At 48.8% G+C, this 17,538-nt stretch overlaps 8 protein-coding genes across 8 annotated transcripts; 5 read left to right on the plus strand and 3 right to left on the minus strand.

The window, feature by feature from the left end:
* Positions 1-240: 240 nt before the first annotated feature.
* Positions 241-3,979, plus strand: EJ05DRAFT_448183 (histone transcription regulator HIRA, WD repeat superfamily). Its single transcript, XM_033742297.1, has 5 exons — positions 241-366; positions 462-536; positions 591-809; positions 861-3,533; positions 3,587-3,979. The coding sequence occupies exons 1-5, from the start codon at positions 330-332 to the stop codon at positions 3,685-3,687; spliced, it is 3,105 nt and encodes a 1,034-aa protein (XP_033604190.1). The 5' UTR covers positions 241-329; the 3' UTR covers positions 3,688-3,979.
* Positions 3,980-4,010: 31 nt separating this feature from the next.
* On the plus strand, positions 4,011-4,818 carry EJ05DRAFT_472709 (uncharacterized protein). The gene is made up of 2 exons (XM_033743237.1): positions 4,011-4,275; positions 4,358-4,818. The coding sequence occupies exons 1-2, from the start codon at positions 4,060-4,062 to the stop codon at positions 4,511-4,513; spliced, it is 372 nt and encodes a 123-aa protein (XP_033604191.1). The 5' UTR covers positions 4,011-4,059; the 3' UTR covers positions 4,514-4,818.
* Positions 4,819-6,209: 1,391 nt separating this feature from the next.
* EJ05DRAFT_434084 (putative 60S ribosomal protein L10A) lies at positions 6,210-6,967 on the minus strand (the record flags this gene model as incomplete). Its single annotated transcript, XM_033741632.1, has 3 exons — positions 6,210-6,472; positions 6,525-6,827; positions 6,880-6,967. The coding sequence occupies 3 exons, from the start codon at positions 6,965-6,967 to the stop codon at positions 6,210-6,212; spliced, it is 654 nt and encodes a 217-aa protein (XP_033604192.1).
* A 232-nt stretch (positions 6,968-7,199) lies between these two features.
* Positions 7,200-9,495, minus strand: EJ05DRAFT_507375 (uncharacterized protein; the record flags this gene model as incomplete). The annotated part of the gene is made up of 8 exons (XM_033747917.1): positions 7,200-7,697; positions 7,746-8,096; positions 8,146-8,468; positions 8,513-8,683; positions 8,743-8,995; positions 9,086-9,125; positions 9,173-9,201; positions 9,253-9,495. 8 exons carry the CDS (start codon positions 9,493-9,495, stop codon positions 7,374-7,376), a joined length of 1,734 nt encoding a protein of 577 aa, XP_033604193.1. The 3' UTR covers positions 7,200-7,373.
* A 543-nt stretch (positions 9,496-10,038) lies between these two features.
* EJ05DRAFT_472713 (uncharacterized protein) lies at positions 10,039-11,114 on the plus strand. Its single transcript, XM_033743238.1, has one exon. It carries the CDS (start codon positions 10,181-10,183, stop codon positions 10,886-10,888), a length of 708 nt encoding a protein of 235 aa, XP_033604194.1. The 5' UTR covers positions 10,039-10,180; the 3' UTR covers positions 10,889-11,114.
* Positions 11,115-11,703: 589 nt separating this feature from the next.
* EJ05DRAFT_491426 (ARF/SAR superfamily) lies at positions 11,704-12,420 on the plus strand (the record flags this gene model as incomplete). The annotated part of the gene is made up of 4 exons (XM_033745978.1): positions 11,704-11,851; positions 11,910-12,154; positions 12,207-12,272; positions 12,328-12,420. The coding sequence occupies 4 exons, from the start codon at positions 11,704-11,706 to the stop codon at positions 12,418-12,420; spliced, it is 552 nt and encodes a 183-aa protein (XP_033604195.1).
* Positions 12,421-13,154: 734 nt separating this feature from the next.
* Positions 13,155-15,151, minus strand: EJ05DRAFT_472715 (Mob1/phocein). Its single transcript, XM_033743239.1, has 4 exons — positions 14,887-15,151; positions 14,037-14,341; positions 13,875-13,989; positions 13,155-13,821 (listed from the first exon to the last, which is right to left on the minus strand). Exons 1-4 carry the CDS (start codon positions 14,910-14,912, stop codon positions 13,245-13,247), a joined length of 1,023 nt encoding a protein of 340 aa, XP_033604196.1. The 5' UTR covers positions 14,913-15,151; the 3' UTR covers positions 13,155-13,244.
* Positions 15,152-15,231: 80 nt separating this feature from the next.
* On the plus strand, positions 15,232-17,444 carry EJ05DRAFT_507379 (uncharacterized protein). Its single transcript, XM_033747918.1, has 3 exons — positions 15,232-15,632; positions 15,690-15,858; positions 15,909-17,444. The coding sequence occupies exons 1-3, from the start codon at positions 15,439-15,441 to the stop codon at positions 16,980-16,982; spliced, it is 1,437 nt and encodes a 478-aa protein (XP_033604197.1). The 5' UTR covers positions 15,232-15,438; the 3' UTR covers positions 16,983-17,444.
* The last annotated feature ends 94 nt before the right edge of the window (positions 17,445-17,538 follow it).

Genomic DNA, 17,538 nt, shown 5'->3' on the forward strand with positions numbered 1-17,538 from the left:
AGCTGTGCGGCCCAGTGATACATTTACAGCACCATGTAACCATTATAGATTGGAACATATCGTATATGCTTGTTGGCTCCAGTCTCCAGATAGAAAATAACACTGGAGTCTGAAGCTCTGATTGACACTACGTACTTGACTATCTTCTGATCCATGCAGCGCGCTAAACCATAAACTGATTAGACGCACCTTGGACGTGGAGCTGTCGGCGCGTCGCATCGCATTTGCAGTGACGGTCTCTATAAACCGACAACTTTCACCGACCATTACCACCTCTCCGCTTCTCTTGCTCTGGATATGCACCGGCAGATCTATGCGCCATCACGAACATGCATTTCGTCAAGCCTTTATGGTTAACGCACCCAGGCATGTCTGCCCTGAAGCCTCCGAACTTCTCATGCTCCTCCACAGAATTGTGTCGCACAGTTGACTCTATATTTGCTAACCTGACTCTTGCGTAGGTGAACTCAGAGACTTTGATGTATACAGTTGTCACGTCTCGCCCGATGGAAACAGACTAGTCACAGCTGCTGGAGGTAAGCGCGACCTTCACGGAGCCTTCTTTAGCATCGTCTAACGCGCCAGTGCAGATGGGTTCGTCCGGGTCTGGTCTACTGAAGCCATATACAAGTCGCATGATCCGGAGTATACCAAACCGAAGCAGCTCGCTGCAATCAGTCACCATTCTGGCACAATCCATACAGTACGATTCTCGGGGAATGGGAAATATCTAGCGTCTGGGGCAGACGACAAGATTGTCTGTGTATACGTTCTTGATCCGAACCCTCCAACACATGGTTCAACGTTTGGTAAGGTCCCTCTGTATGTAAGTTTTAGGTTTAGCTAACGATCTGGCACAGGCTCGAATGAACCACCACCAGTCGAGAATTGGAGGGTCCTTCGACGCCTCATTGGGCATGACAACGATGTACAAGATCTTGGTTGGTCGGAAGACTCGTCGATCTTGGTATCGGTTGGACTAGATTCGAAAATTGTAATCTGGTCAGGGCATACTTTCGAAAAACTGAAGACTCTATCAAACCACCAAAGTCACGTCAAGGGTATTACATTCGATCCCGCGAACAAATACTTTGCTACAGCTAGCGACGACCGCACAATCAAGGTCTTCCGATTCACATCCCCTCCTCCGCATGCCACCGCTCAAGACCAGGTCAACAATTTCATCCAAGAGACCACCATAATCGCCCCATTCGCCGCTTCACCTCTTACCACATACTTCCGTCGATGCTCTTGGTCACCGGAAGGGAATCATATCGCCGCAGCGAATGCCGTTAACGGGCCTGTCAGCTCGGTGGCCATCATAAGCCGAGGTAGCTGGGACAGCGACATAAATCTCATAGGACACGAAGGGCCTGTTGAAGTATGTGCTTTCTCTCCAAGATTGTTCTATCGTGAACCGCTTGGGCCGCAACATATCGATGCACAAGGCCGGCCAACACTACAGTCTGTGACAGTTGTCGCCTGTGCAGGCCAAGATAAGACGCTCAGCATCTGGAATACAAGTTTTGCGAGACCATTTACCGTGACTGCAGAAATAGCAAATAAAGCGATATCCGACTTGGCTTGGGCACCGGATGGAGAAACACTATTCGTCACAAGTTTGGATGGAAGCATTATGGCAGTAATATTCGAGAAGGGAGAATTGGGATATCCGGCGTCCCTCTCGGAGAATGAAAAGTCGCTTTCTAAATTTGGTGCTGGTAGAAGGGTCGGTCTGATTGAGAGCACAGATGCACTTCTCCTAGAAGAGAGTAGCAAAGCTGGAGAAGACAAGGCTGTGCAAGGGCGAATGGGTGAGCTTATGGGAGATGCTGGAGCGGCTGCTGCAACGGCAGGAAACAATGGCACCGTACCCCCGGCGAAGACGAACGGCATAGTACCCGTGACAAATGGAACAGCCCCAGAAGCAGCAGCAGCAGCTCCACCACCACCACCACCAACAGATCCTAAGGTCGAGCGATTAAAGACTCGGGTAACATATGTCAATGGAAAGAAGCGGATCCAGCCAATGCTTATATCTTCCGCCTCAGGCTTAGCCGAATCATCCCTTCCTCAAACAAAACTAGTTTCTGCAGCTGCACAAGGACTTCGAAACGACGCACCCCACAGTGTCTTGGATCTGTCGAAGCCTTACGACGGTCTGCCTAAAGGTGGCCTTCCTGCTATGCTATTCGGTAACAAACGGAAATTTGCAGAAATCGAGGGTGACGATGATCGAAGGGTTGAAAAGAGAATAGCGAGTGGTGTACGAAATGGCGCGGCTCCTATTGTTATCAACGGGACAGATGGCCTTACACCTCCTAACTCAGTTTCACGAAATGACGGTCAAGATGTCCCTAGTGTACTGAGGCCTGCTATTCTTAATCCAGCTATATCGATGAGCCAAGTCCGACTAGCTATACCTATGGTCAGGAGTACTATAGTGAGGACCATGGATGGTAGTGACCCAGAGAAGACTTCGGATGACACAATAATTCTGGAGGCTCGAAACGCGGCCGGACCCTCGAGAACTGGTAGAACACAGGATCGGGATCCTGCGAGGATAAATTGCACGAGAAAGAACCAGTCAATATGGCAAGACTATCTGCCGAGATCAGTCCTCCTCGTTACCGGAAACTTGAATTTCTGGGCCGCAGCTTGTGAAGATGGGTCCATATACACCTGGACACCCGCAGGCCGGCGACTGCTAAACGCCATAGTCCTTGAAGCGCAACCAGTGATCATGGATTGCAGGGGGTGGTATTTAATGTGCGTAACAGCTGTGGGCATTTGCCATGTCTGGAACATAAAAACACAAGCATCGCCACATCCTCCTGTTTCTCTTGCCCCTATTTTGGACATTGCTGTTGCAGCACAAGGACCGCATCTCACTACGGCACCCGGTATAGTCTTCGCTCGCATGAACTCTGCTGGTAGAATCATAGTCGCAATGTCAAATGGCGACGGCTATACTTACTCTCCGACAATGTTTACCTGGCAACGACTATCAGAAGCTTGGTGGGCTGTTGGTAGCCAGTACTGGAACACAACAGACTCGTCGATGAGCAATATTCAGAACTCGAAAGATAAATCGAAGGCCGCTAATGACAACGATGAGGTTTCGATAGAAAACATTTCTGCTGGGATCATACCTCAATTGGAAAGGAATACGACGAATCACACTCTCTTACGTGGGCGTGCTTTCTATCTACAGCGTCTTATCAAAGCACTACTCTCTGCGGAAGGTTATGAGGGATTCGAAGCAAGCGTATCCATTGCACATCTTGAGAATCGGGTTGCGGCCGCTCTGACCCTGGGTGCAAAGGAAGAATTCAAGATATATCTCCTCATGTATGCCAAGCGACTCGGTGCTGAGGGCTTGAGGGGCAAGGTGGAAGAGCTTCTGCGGACATTGGTTGGGTCCTTGTTGAGCGATGAAGAAGATGACGATGATTCAAAAGCGAATGCCGAGAAGGATGAGATCTGCGGCTGGAAGAGAGAAGACATCTTGAAGGATGTCGTTCTTATTCTCGGTAAGCCTAAAATCCATACTGCCAAGTCTCGTCATTTATTAACCTTACTCCAGGCAAATACAGAGACCTCCAACGCGTGACAACGGAATATGCATCTTTCCTTAACATGATGCATGAAAAGCCTGAAGGCCAGGCAATGATTACGGACTCCTAGGTGGAGTGTGGGCACTATAGCACGGCGTTTGGTATTTACACCTCAACGTTTCCTATTGTATGGTTCATTATCAAGTCTGCGGGCTTGGTGGGCGTATCAGTCCCAAGGACGCCACTGCGCAGGCGTCTGCATTGTATAAAACTTTCCGGCTTGCCGAAGCATTGTAGAAGTATTGAATCTCGTGGATCTGTGTGCTGCACTTCAATTGATCGTATTGATCAAATCTTCCTATCTACTCTAGATCCGACAGACGCTACCCCACCCCAGTCAATGGCTTGGCCCACGCGTCCGCAGCTGCGCCACAATGTCCCTCCTTCCGCAAGCTCATATGAACTGCCTCCTCCTGTCTTTCTACATCAGGCAACGTAGAAAATGGGCAATTGCTGCGGCTCTCAATCCAAAGATGCCTTCACTGGCGAAGGCCGCACTCTAGGCTCCGCGCCTCCTCCGAAACCGAAAGCCTCCATCCCTGCAGCCGCAACCACAGCACCGAAGCCTACAACTAAAGGGGCAGGACGAGCGACAGGTGGCAGCGCGGGTGGACTGGAGGCGGGGGATCCGAGAGGGGCAGCGGCAGCAGCAGCAGAGGTAACGTCACTATCTGAACCAAGAGGCTTGCAAGAAAGGTCTTGAGCGCATGGCTGATGATGGCGTGTGTGTGAATGTACAGGCGCGAGCGAACAAAGCCAGCGGTTCAGGCCCGCTAGCGCAGAAATTGCAAGAGCAGAAGAAGCAGACGAGAACGGCGACGCTGGAGCAAGTTAGTCGGGAGAATCGCCAGGCGAGAGACGCAGATGCGGTGGCGGATGCGAGGCACTACAATTGAGAAGGAGTCATGAAATAGGGTTGATGACGGAGTCTACATGCGGCTGTGACACAAAAGTCTTCTTTGCAAGACTGTGGGAAAGAGGTTGACTTATGTGCATTTTTTGGGATAGCGAGCGCTGCATTTTTGGGAGAAGAGCTATGAGGTTGGATCTTCCCCGTGCGTGGCATGTGCGAGTTGGGCATGTCATCTTCTTGCATGACCGTGGATGTTTTAACATTACGATTAGATTTACAGGTTGCGCCGAAAGCTATCATTGAGCTCTTTAGCATGCATTTACAAGAATATATGAATGCGACCTTTCCTATCTTCCTTCGATTGACACCTTCTCGTGACTTCACATATCTGTGGAGTAGATAGATGCATATGTATCATAGCACTCAAACTCAATAAGAACAGTATCGGCAAGTATAGAAACGTAGGACAGTCAACCGGTCCCAAATGGGGAAACCATATCAATGCAGCATAGCCTAGGCTAGCTGACATGAAGTCTTGTTATATAAGCTAATTTCGGTGTTGCCGGTAGGGAATGCTAAATAGAACTCAGAGCTCTGTATGCCCGTGGATATGGATACGACTAAACCGAGGATTACATCTCACAACCAGTGGAAAGTTTATGCCTGAGATGTCCAAGGCATGAGTTTTGCTACTTGGTCAACAAGTTAGACCGAGCTACATCGCATTTGTCTTAGCTCTGAGTGGTCTGTGCTCACTAGCGCGAAAGGGTGAAAATTGTATATAAGGTCGCTCTCCCTCTGAACCTCTTTCTCCATCATCAGTAGGGCAATTTCTTAATTGCCTCGTGGCTCCTCTTAGGAGGCTTGCTGAGGGTAATCCTTATTTTCTATGGACTATCTTCCGTTCCCGGCCCCGTAGATGAACGCACTCGACTTTCCTACCAACTGCGCGTATTCCCTTTAGATGGATCGGAGTTGTGGGTTGGCTGCGACAAACCCTCGTTGAAAATTTTCTTCGCGTCTTTTAGCTAAGCGAACGAACACCAACAGATTCTCGATAATGACGGTTCTTGCTACGCCTTAAATTTATCAGAACATAGTCTTTATCATAATAGTGGCCAACGACGGATCCGATAAGCTCATGCGCCTGAACGGTCTGATCTGGCCTACACTCGTGAAGCAGAGCTCATATTTGCGCCCGCATAATTTTTGGGCTATCGATTGTGCACTTGCTTCCCCAATCAGGGTCTGAATCCGTGGTCATCTGGAGTACACTCTACTTTCCGTAATAAGACGGTTGCAAGACTAATTGCATAACTTGGCTAAGGTTTATGCAAGCGCATACGTTGCGGACAAGGCTCAAAATCTGGCCAGGTCGTTCATTCCTCACCAGCGCCTTTTCAAGACAGGTCGCGATAATGAGAGTTCCTCAGTACTTTGATCGTGTTGTGCACCATCTCAAATTTATTGGATACATTATTTGGCTTTGCAGTATTTCGTTAGGATGGCGCACCAGCTCCATTTATCATCGACCGCGGTCAGAAATCAAATGGCACAGTTTGAGAATGTCTTACTCGCTGTAGTATTCAGAGCTGTTCTTATATGATTGCATATATATTATGCACAAAGTATTCGAGTGGTGTATCCCGCAGTGGTCACAATGAAGGACACTACTACACCTCGCGCTCGAACGTTCTTCTGCTTTGCAATTGTTTCACCTAATCCATCCGACAGCTCGTCTAGTAGAGACGCTTTGGTGGGGACATGGACGCCTTGATAACCAAGGAGCCCACGTTCTGCCAGCCCTTCTTCAAGAGAGAGACCAGGTAGTTGATGGCCAACATGATGTTTCCGATGAGCTCATCCTCGCCCATGCCAACGTTGCCGACACTGGTGCCGAGGCAAAGAACCTTCTTCAGCTGAAACTTGATGGTGGACTTGACCTCAGTGATCTTGGTAGCGAGGTCTTCGGCGTGAGAGACAGGCGTGGGGAATTTACCAGCTGCAATACGATCAGTATACCTTAAGGAAAACAGATTGTGGAGAGTGTATACCCTTGGAAAGACCAGGACCAAGGAGACGAGGGATCTGCTTTATGAGGGTGTCGGAAGCGATGAAGGCATCGTACTTGCGAGCAAGCTTCTTGATGAGCTTCTTGTTCTTGTTGAGCTTCTTCAAGTCGTCTGAGGACATGGCATCGACACCATGGTGCTTCGCACGATCGATATCGTGCTGGTCACCAAGGATGCAGACGGACATGCCGGGACGAGGGACGGATGGGAGCTTGATGGTTCCGGAGAAACGCTTGTCACGCTGGGGATCATAGTTCTTCAAGCCGATCTGGAGTTCGACAGTTTCTACAGGCTTCTCATTAGTCTTGAACAAATGCCAGCGTGAGATAGAATGTACCAAGAAAGTTGCGCTTCTTCTCGTTGTTGGAGTAGTCAAGGAGTTCCTTGACGTTTGTACGCACGCCAGCTACTGTGATTTTCGACATCTTGAAAGTTGTCTCCCAATAGATTTCTCTTTGGTGAACAGTAGGTGTGAGTTGCTAAACAGAGGAAGAAAATCTATGCGACAAGTTCTCTTAGTGGTGGGCTTTCGCTTACTTTGCACTAGGCCTAGATAGATTAGCTTCCTGTGGCTCCACAACTAGGTTACTCCATAGATGACTCCAACGACCTACGTCTATCAAAGTTTCGAGACTCGTTCATCACTAGTACTCGGAATGATAACAATACCGGCTGTATCAAGCTAAACAATCTGCAGTGTATTCTTGATAAAATTGTGACTCGAGGGATTTAATATGAGCTTCTGTCATCATTCGACATTCGATATTCGACATTCGACAGCTATCAAGCAAGTTCTGTATAGTACCTATATTGGCTCATTTTGGCACGCTATCAGTCAGTCGTACCGTGCCGCTTGAATTGCTTGCTGATCGCATCAAATATACGACGCGTTAGGGGCCGGTACAGGATACGTCCCTCCATCGTGCCACTGGCGAAGCTAAATATCATAAGAGCGAAGATTGATGTACCAAGGATAACTCCAAACCAGATCCAATATTGCTTTACCGTAAAGTCTGCATTGACGAATTCTGACCCAAAATAGGCCGTCATAAGACTGACAGGCATAAAGAGTAGGGTCACCTTGGCAAGCAGAAGTGTAATACGTGTTAGACGTTCAACGGAGAACGATTCTTTGATCGCGATGAGATTAAAGTTCTGACAAACTGATTAGCCTCTCCGCAGTATCGAAATCAGATGACTTACCATCATGACTAGAGACTCTTTTTGGTCCAGACATTCCTGCATCTCGCTCAATGCATACAGCCGAATCGCCGTCCTCAATCTTGCAAACCGAACCTTCGCCGCAGAGCTCAATGACACACCGAGCAGACTTTCAGCTTCCATTATTTGGTGGCGAGATGACTGCAATGAATCCAGTCCTGATGCTATGTGCGAATTCTTCATGGACGCTAGTGTCGCCTCTTGCTTCTCCAACACACGTTCTATGAGAAGTTCGTAACTCTGGTAGAGCCGTTTCAGGACAGCTAATTGTCTGCCGATATGATGCAACCTATCGATATGGAATAGCTCTGCCTTAACAAGCATTTCTTCCCTCTGAGTGGCGTAAGCTATTCGTTATTTAGAAACAGTTTTCCAATCTTACCAATTTATTCAACTCCGCGGCGTAACGATGCTCCCGTCGTGCCACTAGATTGAATGCTGAGAACCAGTCTTCAAATAAATAGAAAAATAGGAGACCAGGAGCATCAGTAGGCCGGTGTGCCGTCTCCTCCACTGTTTCACCAATGCGCCTTCGAATAGGCAGAATAGTCATCGCGTTCTCGTGTGATGAATCGTGTACTTTTGAGAGCTGTCGAAAGACGTTGATTAAGTTTCGGCGAATCGTCAGCATAGACCTCATTTCATGAACCTCGTAGATCCCATTGTGATAGGGAAATGGGTCTTCTCTGATACTGATGACGGTTTCTATACGAATGAGCCATCGTCTTAGACTAGATGAATGGACATACTATCGACAGTCAAGATTAGCCACGTCCAGACCCGGATTCCCTCCGGTAAGTCTTTCGACTCTGAGTTTTCCGCTACGCGATCTCGCGATACGGAGGTTATAGGGTACAGTGAGTTGTACCCAATACATACAAAGCGCCTACCCCAGTCCACTGTTGACCAGTGCCACACGTCTAGCATTTGTGTTAAGTAAATAGATTCACACTGACATGGTATGACACACATTACTCACCATGTGCTATTTGGTAGTGGTTCTCCACCTGGGTCAACTGCTCCGGCTCTCCTAAGATTGAATGCTCAACAGATTCAATTCCATCGAGACTTTTCTCAAGGTCTACTGATGTCTCTTTGGAGGATTTTCGGGGGTTCAGTCGCCGTATCAGACTCGAGTGGCTTTTTCCGACATTTGGCTTTGCAACTCGTATTGGATCCGTAACCATAACAGCAAGGAGCCGTGGTGAGAAGTCATACACTTTAGCAATGTTCTGTATCTATCAGCTGTGAACGCAACTGGGATGAACATGCATAGGGCAAAGAGAGAATTCGCTCTTCGAAGATACCACAGAGCCACGTACGTGTAAAGTGTCTTTCTGCTTATACGGCATCCAAATATTTCTAGGAATGTCAACTCTCCAATCTTGCATTCATGTCGTACTGCTTACATCCATCGGGTATGTAGCGAAGGTGGTCTCTGTGGTCATGTTAGATATTCACTGTAAGTAGAACGGCGATGAGGACTAACAGGAGCATCGAGTATATCTGCAATGTCGTTCGAGTTCAGATTTGAAGCGCAATAAGCTTCGTCGTCTCCAAAATCTACGACCAGATTTTTCGTGTCAGGATTACGAACGTCAAGGTCAAAGCGTTCATAGTTCTTAGGATCATCGAAATCCTTGAAGCGCTGGCGGATTCTTAGGTTTTCGATATCTTGGTAATAGTCGGGTAAGGCCCCTGAAAGAGACTCTGGTTCTAGACTCGCTTCCATAGATACAAGTGCACAGCAGAGGAAAATGTAGCATTTATTTATTCGTAAGTGGCGTCGGCTTGATAACTATAGTTTTCTTTACCAGCGATGTACGCGAATTGGTCTATAGGCATAACCATGTGATCTATTCGAAGTCCTCGTATGTTGGCACGAGCTCATGTCTCAGTCCGACTGACCAACAGCCCCACGTATGTGACGACCACAAGCTAAACGTTTGGTACTTTTGCAATCACAAGTTCATATATTATGTTCACAGGGTACTCTGGGAACATAAGTGCAATTTTGGCTGTCTGGAAATAGTCCACGAGATCTGTTGTGAGTTTAGCTTAGTTGCACACGGGATGTCGGAACGCCTGGCTGAGATCTAACCAGAGCAATGAAAAGCTGCGAGGGATCAACATGCTTATTTGAAGATCATCTAACGCACTCTGCCGCGTTTGAGAGCGCTGACTGATTTGTTAGATTGTTGTTTTGTAATAGAAGACTAACCGCGACACGCGATTTGAGCGACAGTCTAATTAGTCCCCAGAGGACCCTGCTCCTCGAGGTTTAGCGATCCTACGCCGTCCAGAATATATATGCGAGGTCAATATCACATCGTACTAAAGCTACTGACCTTTAGATTTCATATTTCATGTGCTGATAAGCCATGAGCTCCATTTACAGTACGATTTGGATACCAAGAATGCACTCTTCAGAAGAGATATGGAAAGGTCTGGTCCTGCGCCAGAAAGAATATCGACTTGGAGCACTACAAGCATCTCCCCAGTGTTTCGCATCTTCGTATGATCGTGAAGTAGCATTCGAGCACGACGTGTGGGACACACGACTGAGAAATCCTCTTGCCGAAACACTGGTAGCGGTCAGGCCAGGAGATAAATCGGGCAGACTCGCCGACCAGGCAGAAGTCATCCTTTACCAGCCATGGCTCGGAACAATCGTTCTCACAGGTCCTATGGAAGGCCACAATTCGGTCGATCCCTTGGTGAAGGGCAACAGTGTCGTTGCATCAGCGGTCGACAGTCCTAATGAGACTATGCAAGACGCCACAGCAAAGGGGGAAGACTCAGTACCTCATTATCAGCTGAACGCAATATACGTCTCTCCGTCTGATAGAGGCCTTGGAATTGGCAAGTTGCTTATTGATGCCGCGATCGAGCGCGTTGTGTCTAAAGAACAGGATGCTCAAATCGCTCGCATCACTCTGATCGTTGACTATTATAATCATGCTGCACGAAGGCTGTACGAGAGGTGTGGATTTCAGGTTATACGTCGATACTTCTTCGATGATCCGAGACTGACTAAACACGATGAGGATCCACCTGAGCAAACAGAAGCGGCCGTCATGGAAAGGATCATGGAGCTCCAGGCGGCCATTGATAAGGTGTATTAAACAAGTAGAGGGACACGTTGCGCGGATGCAATGAAAAGTCTAGATGGTGGCAGTGTAGGGTGGCGATTTGGGGTAAGACACATGGTGTGGCCCTGTCACGCCGAGGGATAGATCTGGCTTATCGATTGTTGGTAGGGGGCTGTTATTTGCGCTGTGCTCTGCTGCCTGCATTCGGTGACCCACCAGACCAAACGATTAACATCCGGATACTGTGTCTTCATGAACAGGCGGAAGTCTATACGAAGCCATAAAAGTCGCAGAAGTATCAGCGAAGAAGGAAATATCAGATGCCACTTCAGCTCCAGTAAATTTTTGTGTTACGCTGAAGTCGTAAAGTCACGAGCCTTTTCATAGTCGTAGAGCGGTAGCGGTAGCGGTGGACACGAAATTTTGCCGCATTGGTTCTGGCTCGCTAAAGGTGTCTTTGCTGCACCTTCACTCTTACTCCCTCCACCTCAATCCTCCCCAATACCAACACGACCATCCCGGGAACGTCTTCTCTACATCTCAATCAATAACGCCTCTACTTGCTCGCTGAGTGTAAGTCACCTCTGCTATACTGCTGCACCATGGAGGCGCTTAGCCGCCTGCCATAGCAGCGGCTTATCTGCATCCTCCATCCAACCCACCGCGGTCATGTCCCAGCCAACAGCGCCAAACGCTCTATACCTCTTCGCATACTATTCACTCGGCATCTTTGACATTCCTGCGCTCTATTGCTGACATTGACCTTGTGTCATAGTATCGAGGACTCGGTCTTACCGCTAAAGCTCAACCAAAAACAACACCCCTATCACTCATATAAAACCGCAAATATGGGTCTTACATTCTCGAAGCTATTCGATAAACTATGGGGAAAAAAAGAGATGCGCATCCTGATGGTTGGTTTGGATGCTGCCGGAAAAACCACAATCCTTTACAAGTTGAAGTTGGGTGAAATCGTAACAACTATCCCCACCATCGGTTTGTGATATTGCCTAGCCACCATCAATTATTCCCGCGCTCATCACACACTGTGTAGGATTCAACGTCGAGACTGTCGAGTATAAGAACATCTCATTCACGGTATGGGATGTTGGTGGTCAGGACAAGATCCGCCCCCTCTGGAGGCACTACTTCCAAAACACTCAGGGTATCATCTTCGTTGTTGACAGTAACGATCGCGACCGTGTTGTCGAGGCTCGCGAAGAACTCCAGCGCATGTTGAACGAGGACGAACTTCGGGACGCTCTTCTCTTGGTCTTCGCCAACAAGCAGGATCTGCCGGTACGTTCAGCTATCGCTCCACTACGGCAAACCCTACTAACGAGCCTTACAGAACGCCATGAATGCTGCTGAGATCACTGATAAACTCGGACTCCACAGTCTCCGCCAACGTGCCTGGGTAAGCTGTCGCGTATGTATACCATCATGGAAAGATACTAACTGTTGAATTCCAGTACATCCAATCTACCTGCGCCACCTCAGGTGACGGTCTCTACGAGGGTCTCGAATGGCTGAGCAATTCCCTTCGCAAGGCGGGCCACAATTAGAGCGACTGAAACAACGAAAGCATGCACGAGCAACATCCCAGCGTTCACGCACTGGGCCGTGCTTTAATGTCCCTACCATCCGTTACGACCTTCCATTCTTCCATGTACGTCTCACAGCGGATCAATGACGAAATTCAGTTTCCCGGAGTCATTACACTGGGCTACTGGGGGCCTTCACAAATGGGCAACGAAAAAAGGCCTGTCTCACACATACAAATTTGACATATCTCTCTCTCTATTCTGCTCTAGCCTCCTCTTCCTCGAATCTTGGTGTCCTCGCGAGGCTGTGGTTGTACACCCGGGTCTGCTTTCGTGACGCGTTGTTTTTGTTCAGGCGTGGCCTTACCATCATTTTGCCCAAATAGTTCCGCTTTGGTCTCGGTGAAATGCGAGGCGGACGGAATTGGTGTTGATGGGTAGTTCTCTCGCCATAGACGGGTTAGTTCAAGTAGTTATTTGTGCGTTTTGCTCTGCACTGTGCCCAATGCTGAGTGCGCCGTGTTTCTCATCGCTTTGCACCGCGACCCTGATCCGCCCAACGTATTCACAGAGACATGGGACTTTACACAACTAAGTGCCGTATATATTTCAGTTGTAACGGATGCAATAATTAACGCAGCAAATCCATTGGTTCGTTCAAAGCTCAGTTCCGCAATTTCATCCACCTAGCGAGTATCGCCATACATATATATTCATGCCTGAAACGTCCTCAACGCCGCTAACATGCATTTCAAATTCCATATAGTCAGGTTTGGGCAATACCATAATATACCCGGCATGTCGATCCTCCATAAGTATCCAACCTCTTGGCTTGTTCTTGACACTTAGGCTGGAGCTGGGGCGACAGGGCTAGCGGCAGGTGCTGAAGCTGGTGTCGCAGAGGCAGGTGCCGACGAAGTGGCAGCAGCTGCAGCAGGCTGTGGAAGCAATCCCTTCATATGCCAGAGATCAATCAGCGGCTGCATCGGCTCCATCTCCTTGTCGCCCAACAAGCCAAAGAGCTTTCCGACATTGATAAAGTGGATGAAGCAGGTGTTGAGTTCCTTGTACGCTCCGATGTGCCAGAATGGATCCAGCCAATGGCCGTGGTACAAGTGAGCATAGCAGCGCATCATCTGTCTGTAGATGGATTTGATGTCGCCCTCAAAACTCTCTGGAAAGCCAGAGGATTTACCAAGCCAGTCGCGGCCTACATCTGCAGGGTTAGCCCGAGGCTGTACACCTGCACCTGCGTTGGCAATATTGCCAGGTGCGAATGTACTACTATAATTCGAGGTCTCGGTCGGGAATATGTTTGGGTCGCTGATCTTTCCGATGATCCACTTCTGCACAAGGTTCATGTACTGAATTGCAGGGATTTTAATGGGCTTCTTTTGCTGGTCCAGCCAGGTGTAGGTGTGACTAAAGCTCGTTAACACGGGGAAGACAACTTGGCATGATGGAAGTGCTCGTACCCAGAGGCTGACATAGTCGGACAGACATTAGGGTTGCAGATTGGAATACCAGTCCTTTCATCGGCAAGTTTGATGATATCAATCATCTGCTCGAGAAGTCTATACTGTTCAACAACTGTGGACCGATCAGCTATTGTTCTCCTGGGTATAATTGATGCAAACCTTGATGAGCGAGCCACTCTCCTTCTTCAACAAGGATGGGCTTGGCTGCCAGTGTCATGAAGTTCCCCTTCACGATCAAGTTCGAATACTCGTCCCGAAAAAAAAAAGCTGGCTTGTTGCGGGTAGGTGCTTCGGAACCTTGAGCATCAGCAGATAAAGACGACGATAGCGAAGGCGATTGTGGTACTGCGGGGACCGAAGGGGCCATTGACGAATTTGGACTGTATGGAGTAGGCGACGGTGATTGTTGTCCGTTCTTGTTTTGCTGCTGATTTCCTTTGTTTGATTGACGACCAAAACCCCGGCTTTCATTGCAGGCGACGTCAGCATACTGGCCATATGAGGGAAGGGTAACGTTGCGAAGACGGTGCATTAGACTTTCAGAAGACGGTGTAGGCTCAAGAGGAGATGCAGGCTCGGGAGAGGGAGCCAGCCTTGGGCTGTTGGCTTCAAGCAGCTTCAAGATCTTTCTATGTGGCTTGCTCCATGACGAGGGCATATTGAAATATTGAAGAGAAGAGTAGAATGAAAGAAGTACAGTCCCTCCTCTGTGACATTGGTGTTGCCCACGTGGAGAAGCGCAGCAGGTCATTTAAAAGTAGAGGGCAACCCTGGAGCAAAGGGAGCCCTCCAAAGTGGAAGGTATGATCCTTTCCGTGGACATTCTTATGTCAAGTGGGGCCAGAGTGAATGTATACAAGGCCGTGTATAGAAGGGACAATTTATGGATGTGATGCGCAAGATACAACAAGATGAGTGGGGGACAAGCTTTATGAGGAGCATTGATTGAGGAAGGCCAAAACATGAGACGCAACGCTAGACAAATATCAATAAGGGGATGTCTACTTACACACTTGAGAAGAACGACGACGCCATACTTGGATGTTCGGTCTTGCGGCGGCGCGTCTACGTATGTACAAGATCCGATAAGAGCAAGCAGACTACGCTTATCAGGAACTCTGGATAGAATAGCCCTGGAGGAGACCAAACAAGGTGCTAATACTGCGTGGGCGAAGGATGCAGATGGGAAATAGGGAGAGAATAATAGTGGCACAGGGGGTTGTCGTTGCAATTGCCATTTGCGCTTGCTGTTTCAGCTCAAGGGAGGTTTCAATTATTCCGCAGAAGGCGCTAACCCAATGTGGCTGCTCGCGCGCGCAGTCGGAATTCGAACTTGACCTCAGCTTGCTTTTACCTCGCGAGCTCTTAAGTATATATAATACTGTCACTCACCTCAACTGCGGAGTCAGCACTTGTCGTGTGTTCAGCTTAAACTCTACTCCATCTCCCTATCCTCACAACCTCTTTCTCTACGAAGTTGCTGCAAAGCTTTTCCCAGGAATACACTTGCGCGTTCCTCCAACCATCGCGACTACCTCGCGTCTACATTCCAGCAGCAGCCATGAGCGACTCCGGAGATAACCATGATCTAGCTCAGTCAGTTGAGGCTGGAAACAATATTGAAGACGGCAATGTTCAGCAGTCTCACGGGGCTGAAGATGGTACCGCACTGGACAACAGCGAAGACGACATAGGCAACGACGAGGATCTGTTCGGCGATGATGATGATGGGAACGACGAAATCGCAGCTTCTTCGTAAGCTCTAATTGAATTCGTATACCACTGTCGGACCTATACTAACCAAAGTCCCAGCAATAACATAGTCGAGACTCAGGACGTTGATTCTCCAGACGACGACCTGCACAAATACGCTCGCGGCGGAAGTGAGGAGAGCCCGCAGGATGAAAACGAGGAGATCCAACAAGCAGTCATCGAATTGCAACTACCACGCCACAAGATACCAGAGGGCCATGATCAAGAGGTACGTTATGCTCCCTGTAAATTGTATGTCTGTCGGCTCACATTGTATAGCTCTACCTCTTGAAAGTTGCCCGCTTCCTTGCAATGCAACATGCTGCTTGGGATCATCTGCGCTTCCAGCCTCCGACGACAGATCACCATTCGGCCGGTCCGCCTTCGGATACCTTCTCCGCCTACAACACCGCCATGACAACTATACGATGGCGTGTCTCACCTTCGGACAGGAAAGAGCTACAGTCCAACGCACGTCTTTTGCGGTGGTCGGATGGGTCGTTGACTCTTCAGCTAGCTTCCGATCCGCTGAATCAATACGAGATCGAAGGCAACGCTCTAGCACCTCCACAGCGCAATCCTCCCAAGCCGACACCTACTAGCCTGAAGGGCATTAAGGGCAAGACAGCAGCAACTGGTTACAACGTCAATCAGGACTCATTTACTTACCTGGTTTCTCCTTACTTGTCTCAGGGAGTCATGCGCACGACCAACAAAATCACTGCGGGCCTTACCATCCAACCGACGGCAAACACTGTAGACGAAGCTCGCGAGAAGTTAGAGAAGAACATCGCAATGCACGGCAAGGGAGAGTTTGGACTTGGTGCCAGCATGAAGGTTGAGAATATCGGAGAAGATCCAGAGATGGAGAAGCGCAGGGCCGAAGCTGCGGAGAGAGAGAAGACCAAGATGGCGAGGTCTAGAGAGAAGCAGGTCATACGGGAGCAAGAACGCTCAAACCGCCGATTTCAACAGTCTGGTATTGGTCGGTCGAATTTGGGCCTGTCGGTTGGTGGACTGGAGGGTGAAGGTCGTTCGAGTGGCAAGGGCGCAAGCCGAGCCAAGCCCAGAAGGAGACGCGACGACTACAGCGACGATGAGGAATATGGCGGTCGACGATACACCAAGGAGGACGACTATGACGAGGAAGATGACTTTATCGCAGGCAGTGATGAAGAGGAAGAGGTCGCCGATGACGATGATCCAGACGATGGTATCATGGATCGAGCCTCGCCGAAAAGGTCGCGTGCCGGCAAGGACCAAGCCGACGATGAAGATGATGACGAAGTCACCACAACTTCGAGGCACAAGAGACGGCGCGTAGTGGATGAGGATGATGATGATGATGAGTAGGAATTGGCAGACGTATTGTAGACCAGGCCAAGGATCAAATGGGCTTCAGTTGCTCTGAATATTATAGCATAGTACGTATGGCGTTTCGAAATCAGAGTGGGTTGATATTGCCAAGATACCTCGACTATCCTGCCACAAGTTTGAGTAGGCATCCCGACAGACACGGACATATCTGCTCTTAAGAAGCGGAAGATGCACACTGTACATAACATATCGCGAGATGCAAAACATAATGTAAAACATCTGCTGTCGATATTGGGAGCGTCTCCCGCGTGGCGCACATACCTTTGTGCATGTCTTGCCCTGCCCAGCTCTACTATGACGTACGAAGCGATGTGTAAGTAGGCATTGAATGTAACACACTGTACCACTGGACGACAGTATATGTGAGTAGCATGGAGAAATCCTAGACTGTAGACTACTAAAAGCCTGAGGTAGGTGGCATTGGGTTGATATTACGACATTATCATTATATATAACATCCATAACATCCACAACATCTCCCCTCTCACCTTCTTCTAGCCTCTTCCACTATTCCTCCCCGCGCCCACAAAAG

This window comes from Pseudovirgaria hyperparasitica, assembly GCF_010093815.1.
Source record: "Pseudovirgaria hyperparasitica strain CBS 121739 unplaced genomic scaffold EJ05scaffold_2, whole genome shotgun sequence".
NCBI lineage: Eukaryota > Fungi > Ascomycota > Dothideomycetes > Acrospermales > Acrospermaceae > Pseudovirgaria > Pseudovirgaria hyperparasitica.

Bases quoted from the DNA above. Each gene is read 5' to 3' on its own strand.
- EJ05DRAFT_448183 (XM_033742297.1), top strand. From the start codon at position 330: ATGCATTTCGTCAAGCCTTTATGGTTAACGCACCCAG. The intron at 367-461 runs GCATGTCTGCCC...ACTCTTGCGTAG, and splicing joins TTTATGGTTAACGCACCCAG to GTGAACTCAGAGACTTTGAT. The intron at 537-590 runs GTAAGCGCGACC...GCGCCAGTGCAG, and splicing joins ACTAGTCACAGCTGCTGGAG to ATGGGTTCGTCCGGGTCTGG.
- EJ05DRAFT_472709 (XM_033743237.1), top strand. From the start codon at position 4,060: ATGGGCAATTGCTGCGGCTCTCAATCCAAAGATGCCTTCACTGGCGAA. The intron at 4,276-4,357 runs GTAACGTCACTA...GTGAATGTACAG, and splicing joins CAGCGGCAGCAGCAGCAGAG to GCGCGAGCGAACAAAGCCAG.
- EJ05DRAFT_472713 (XM_033743238.1), top strand. From the start codon at position 10,181: ATGCACTCTTCAGAAGAGATATGGAAAGGTCTGGTCCTGCGCCAGAAA.
- EJ05DRAFT_472715 (XM_033743239.1), bottom strand. From the start codon at position 14,912: ATGGCGTCGTCGTTCTTCTCAAGTGT. The intron at 14,342-14,886 runs GTAAGTAGACAT...CTGCAATGAAAG, and splicing joins TCGTCGTTCTTCTCAAGTGT to CCGGGGTTTTGGTCGTCAAT. The intron at 13,990-14,036 runs GTTTGCATCAAT...ATCGGTCCACAG, and splicing joins AGAGTGGCTCGCTCATCAAG to TTGTTGAACAGTATAGACTT.
- EJ05DRAFT_507379 (XM_033747918.1), top strand. From the start codon at position 15,439: ATGAGCGACTCCGGAGATAACCATGATCTAGCTCAGTCAGTTGAGGCT. The intron at 15,633-15,689 runs GTAAGCTCTAAT...CCAAAGTCCCAG, and splicing joins GACGAAATCGCAGCTTCTTC to CAATAACATAGTCGAGACTC. The intron at 15,859-15,908 runs GTACGTTATGCT...CACATTGTATAG, and splicing joins CAGAGGGCCATGATCAAGAG to CTCTACCTCTTGAAAGTTGC.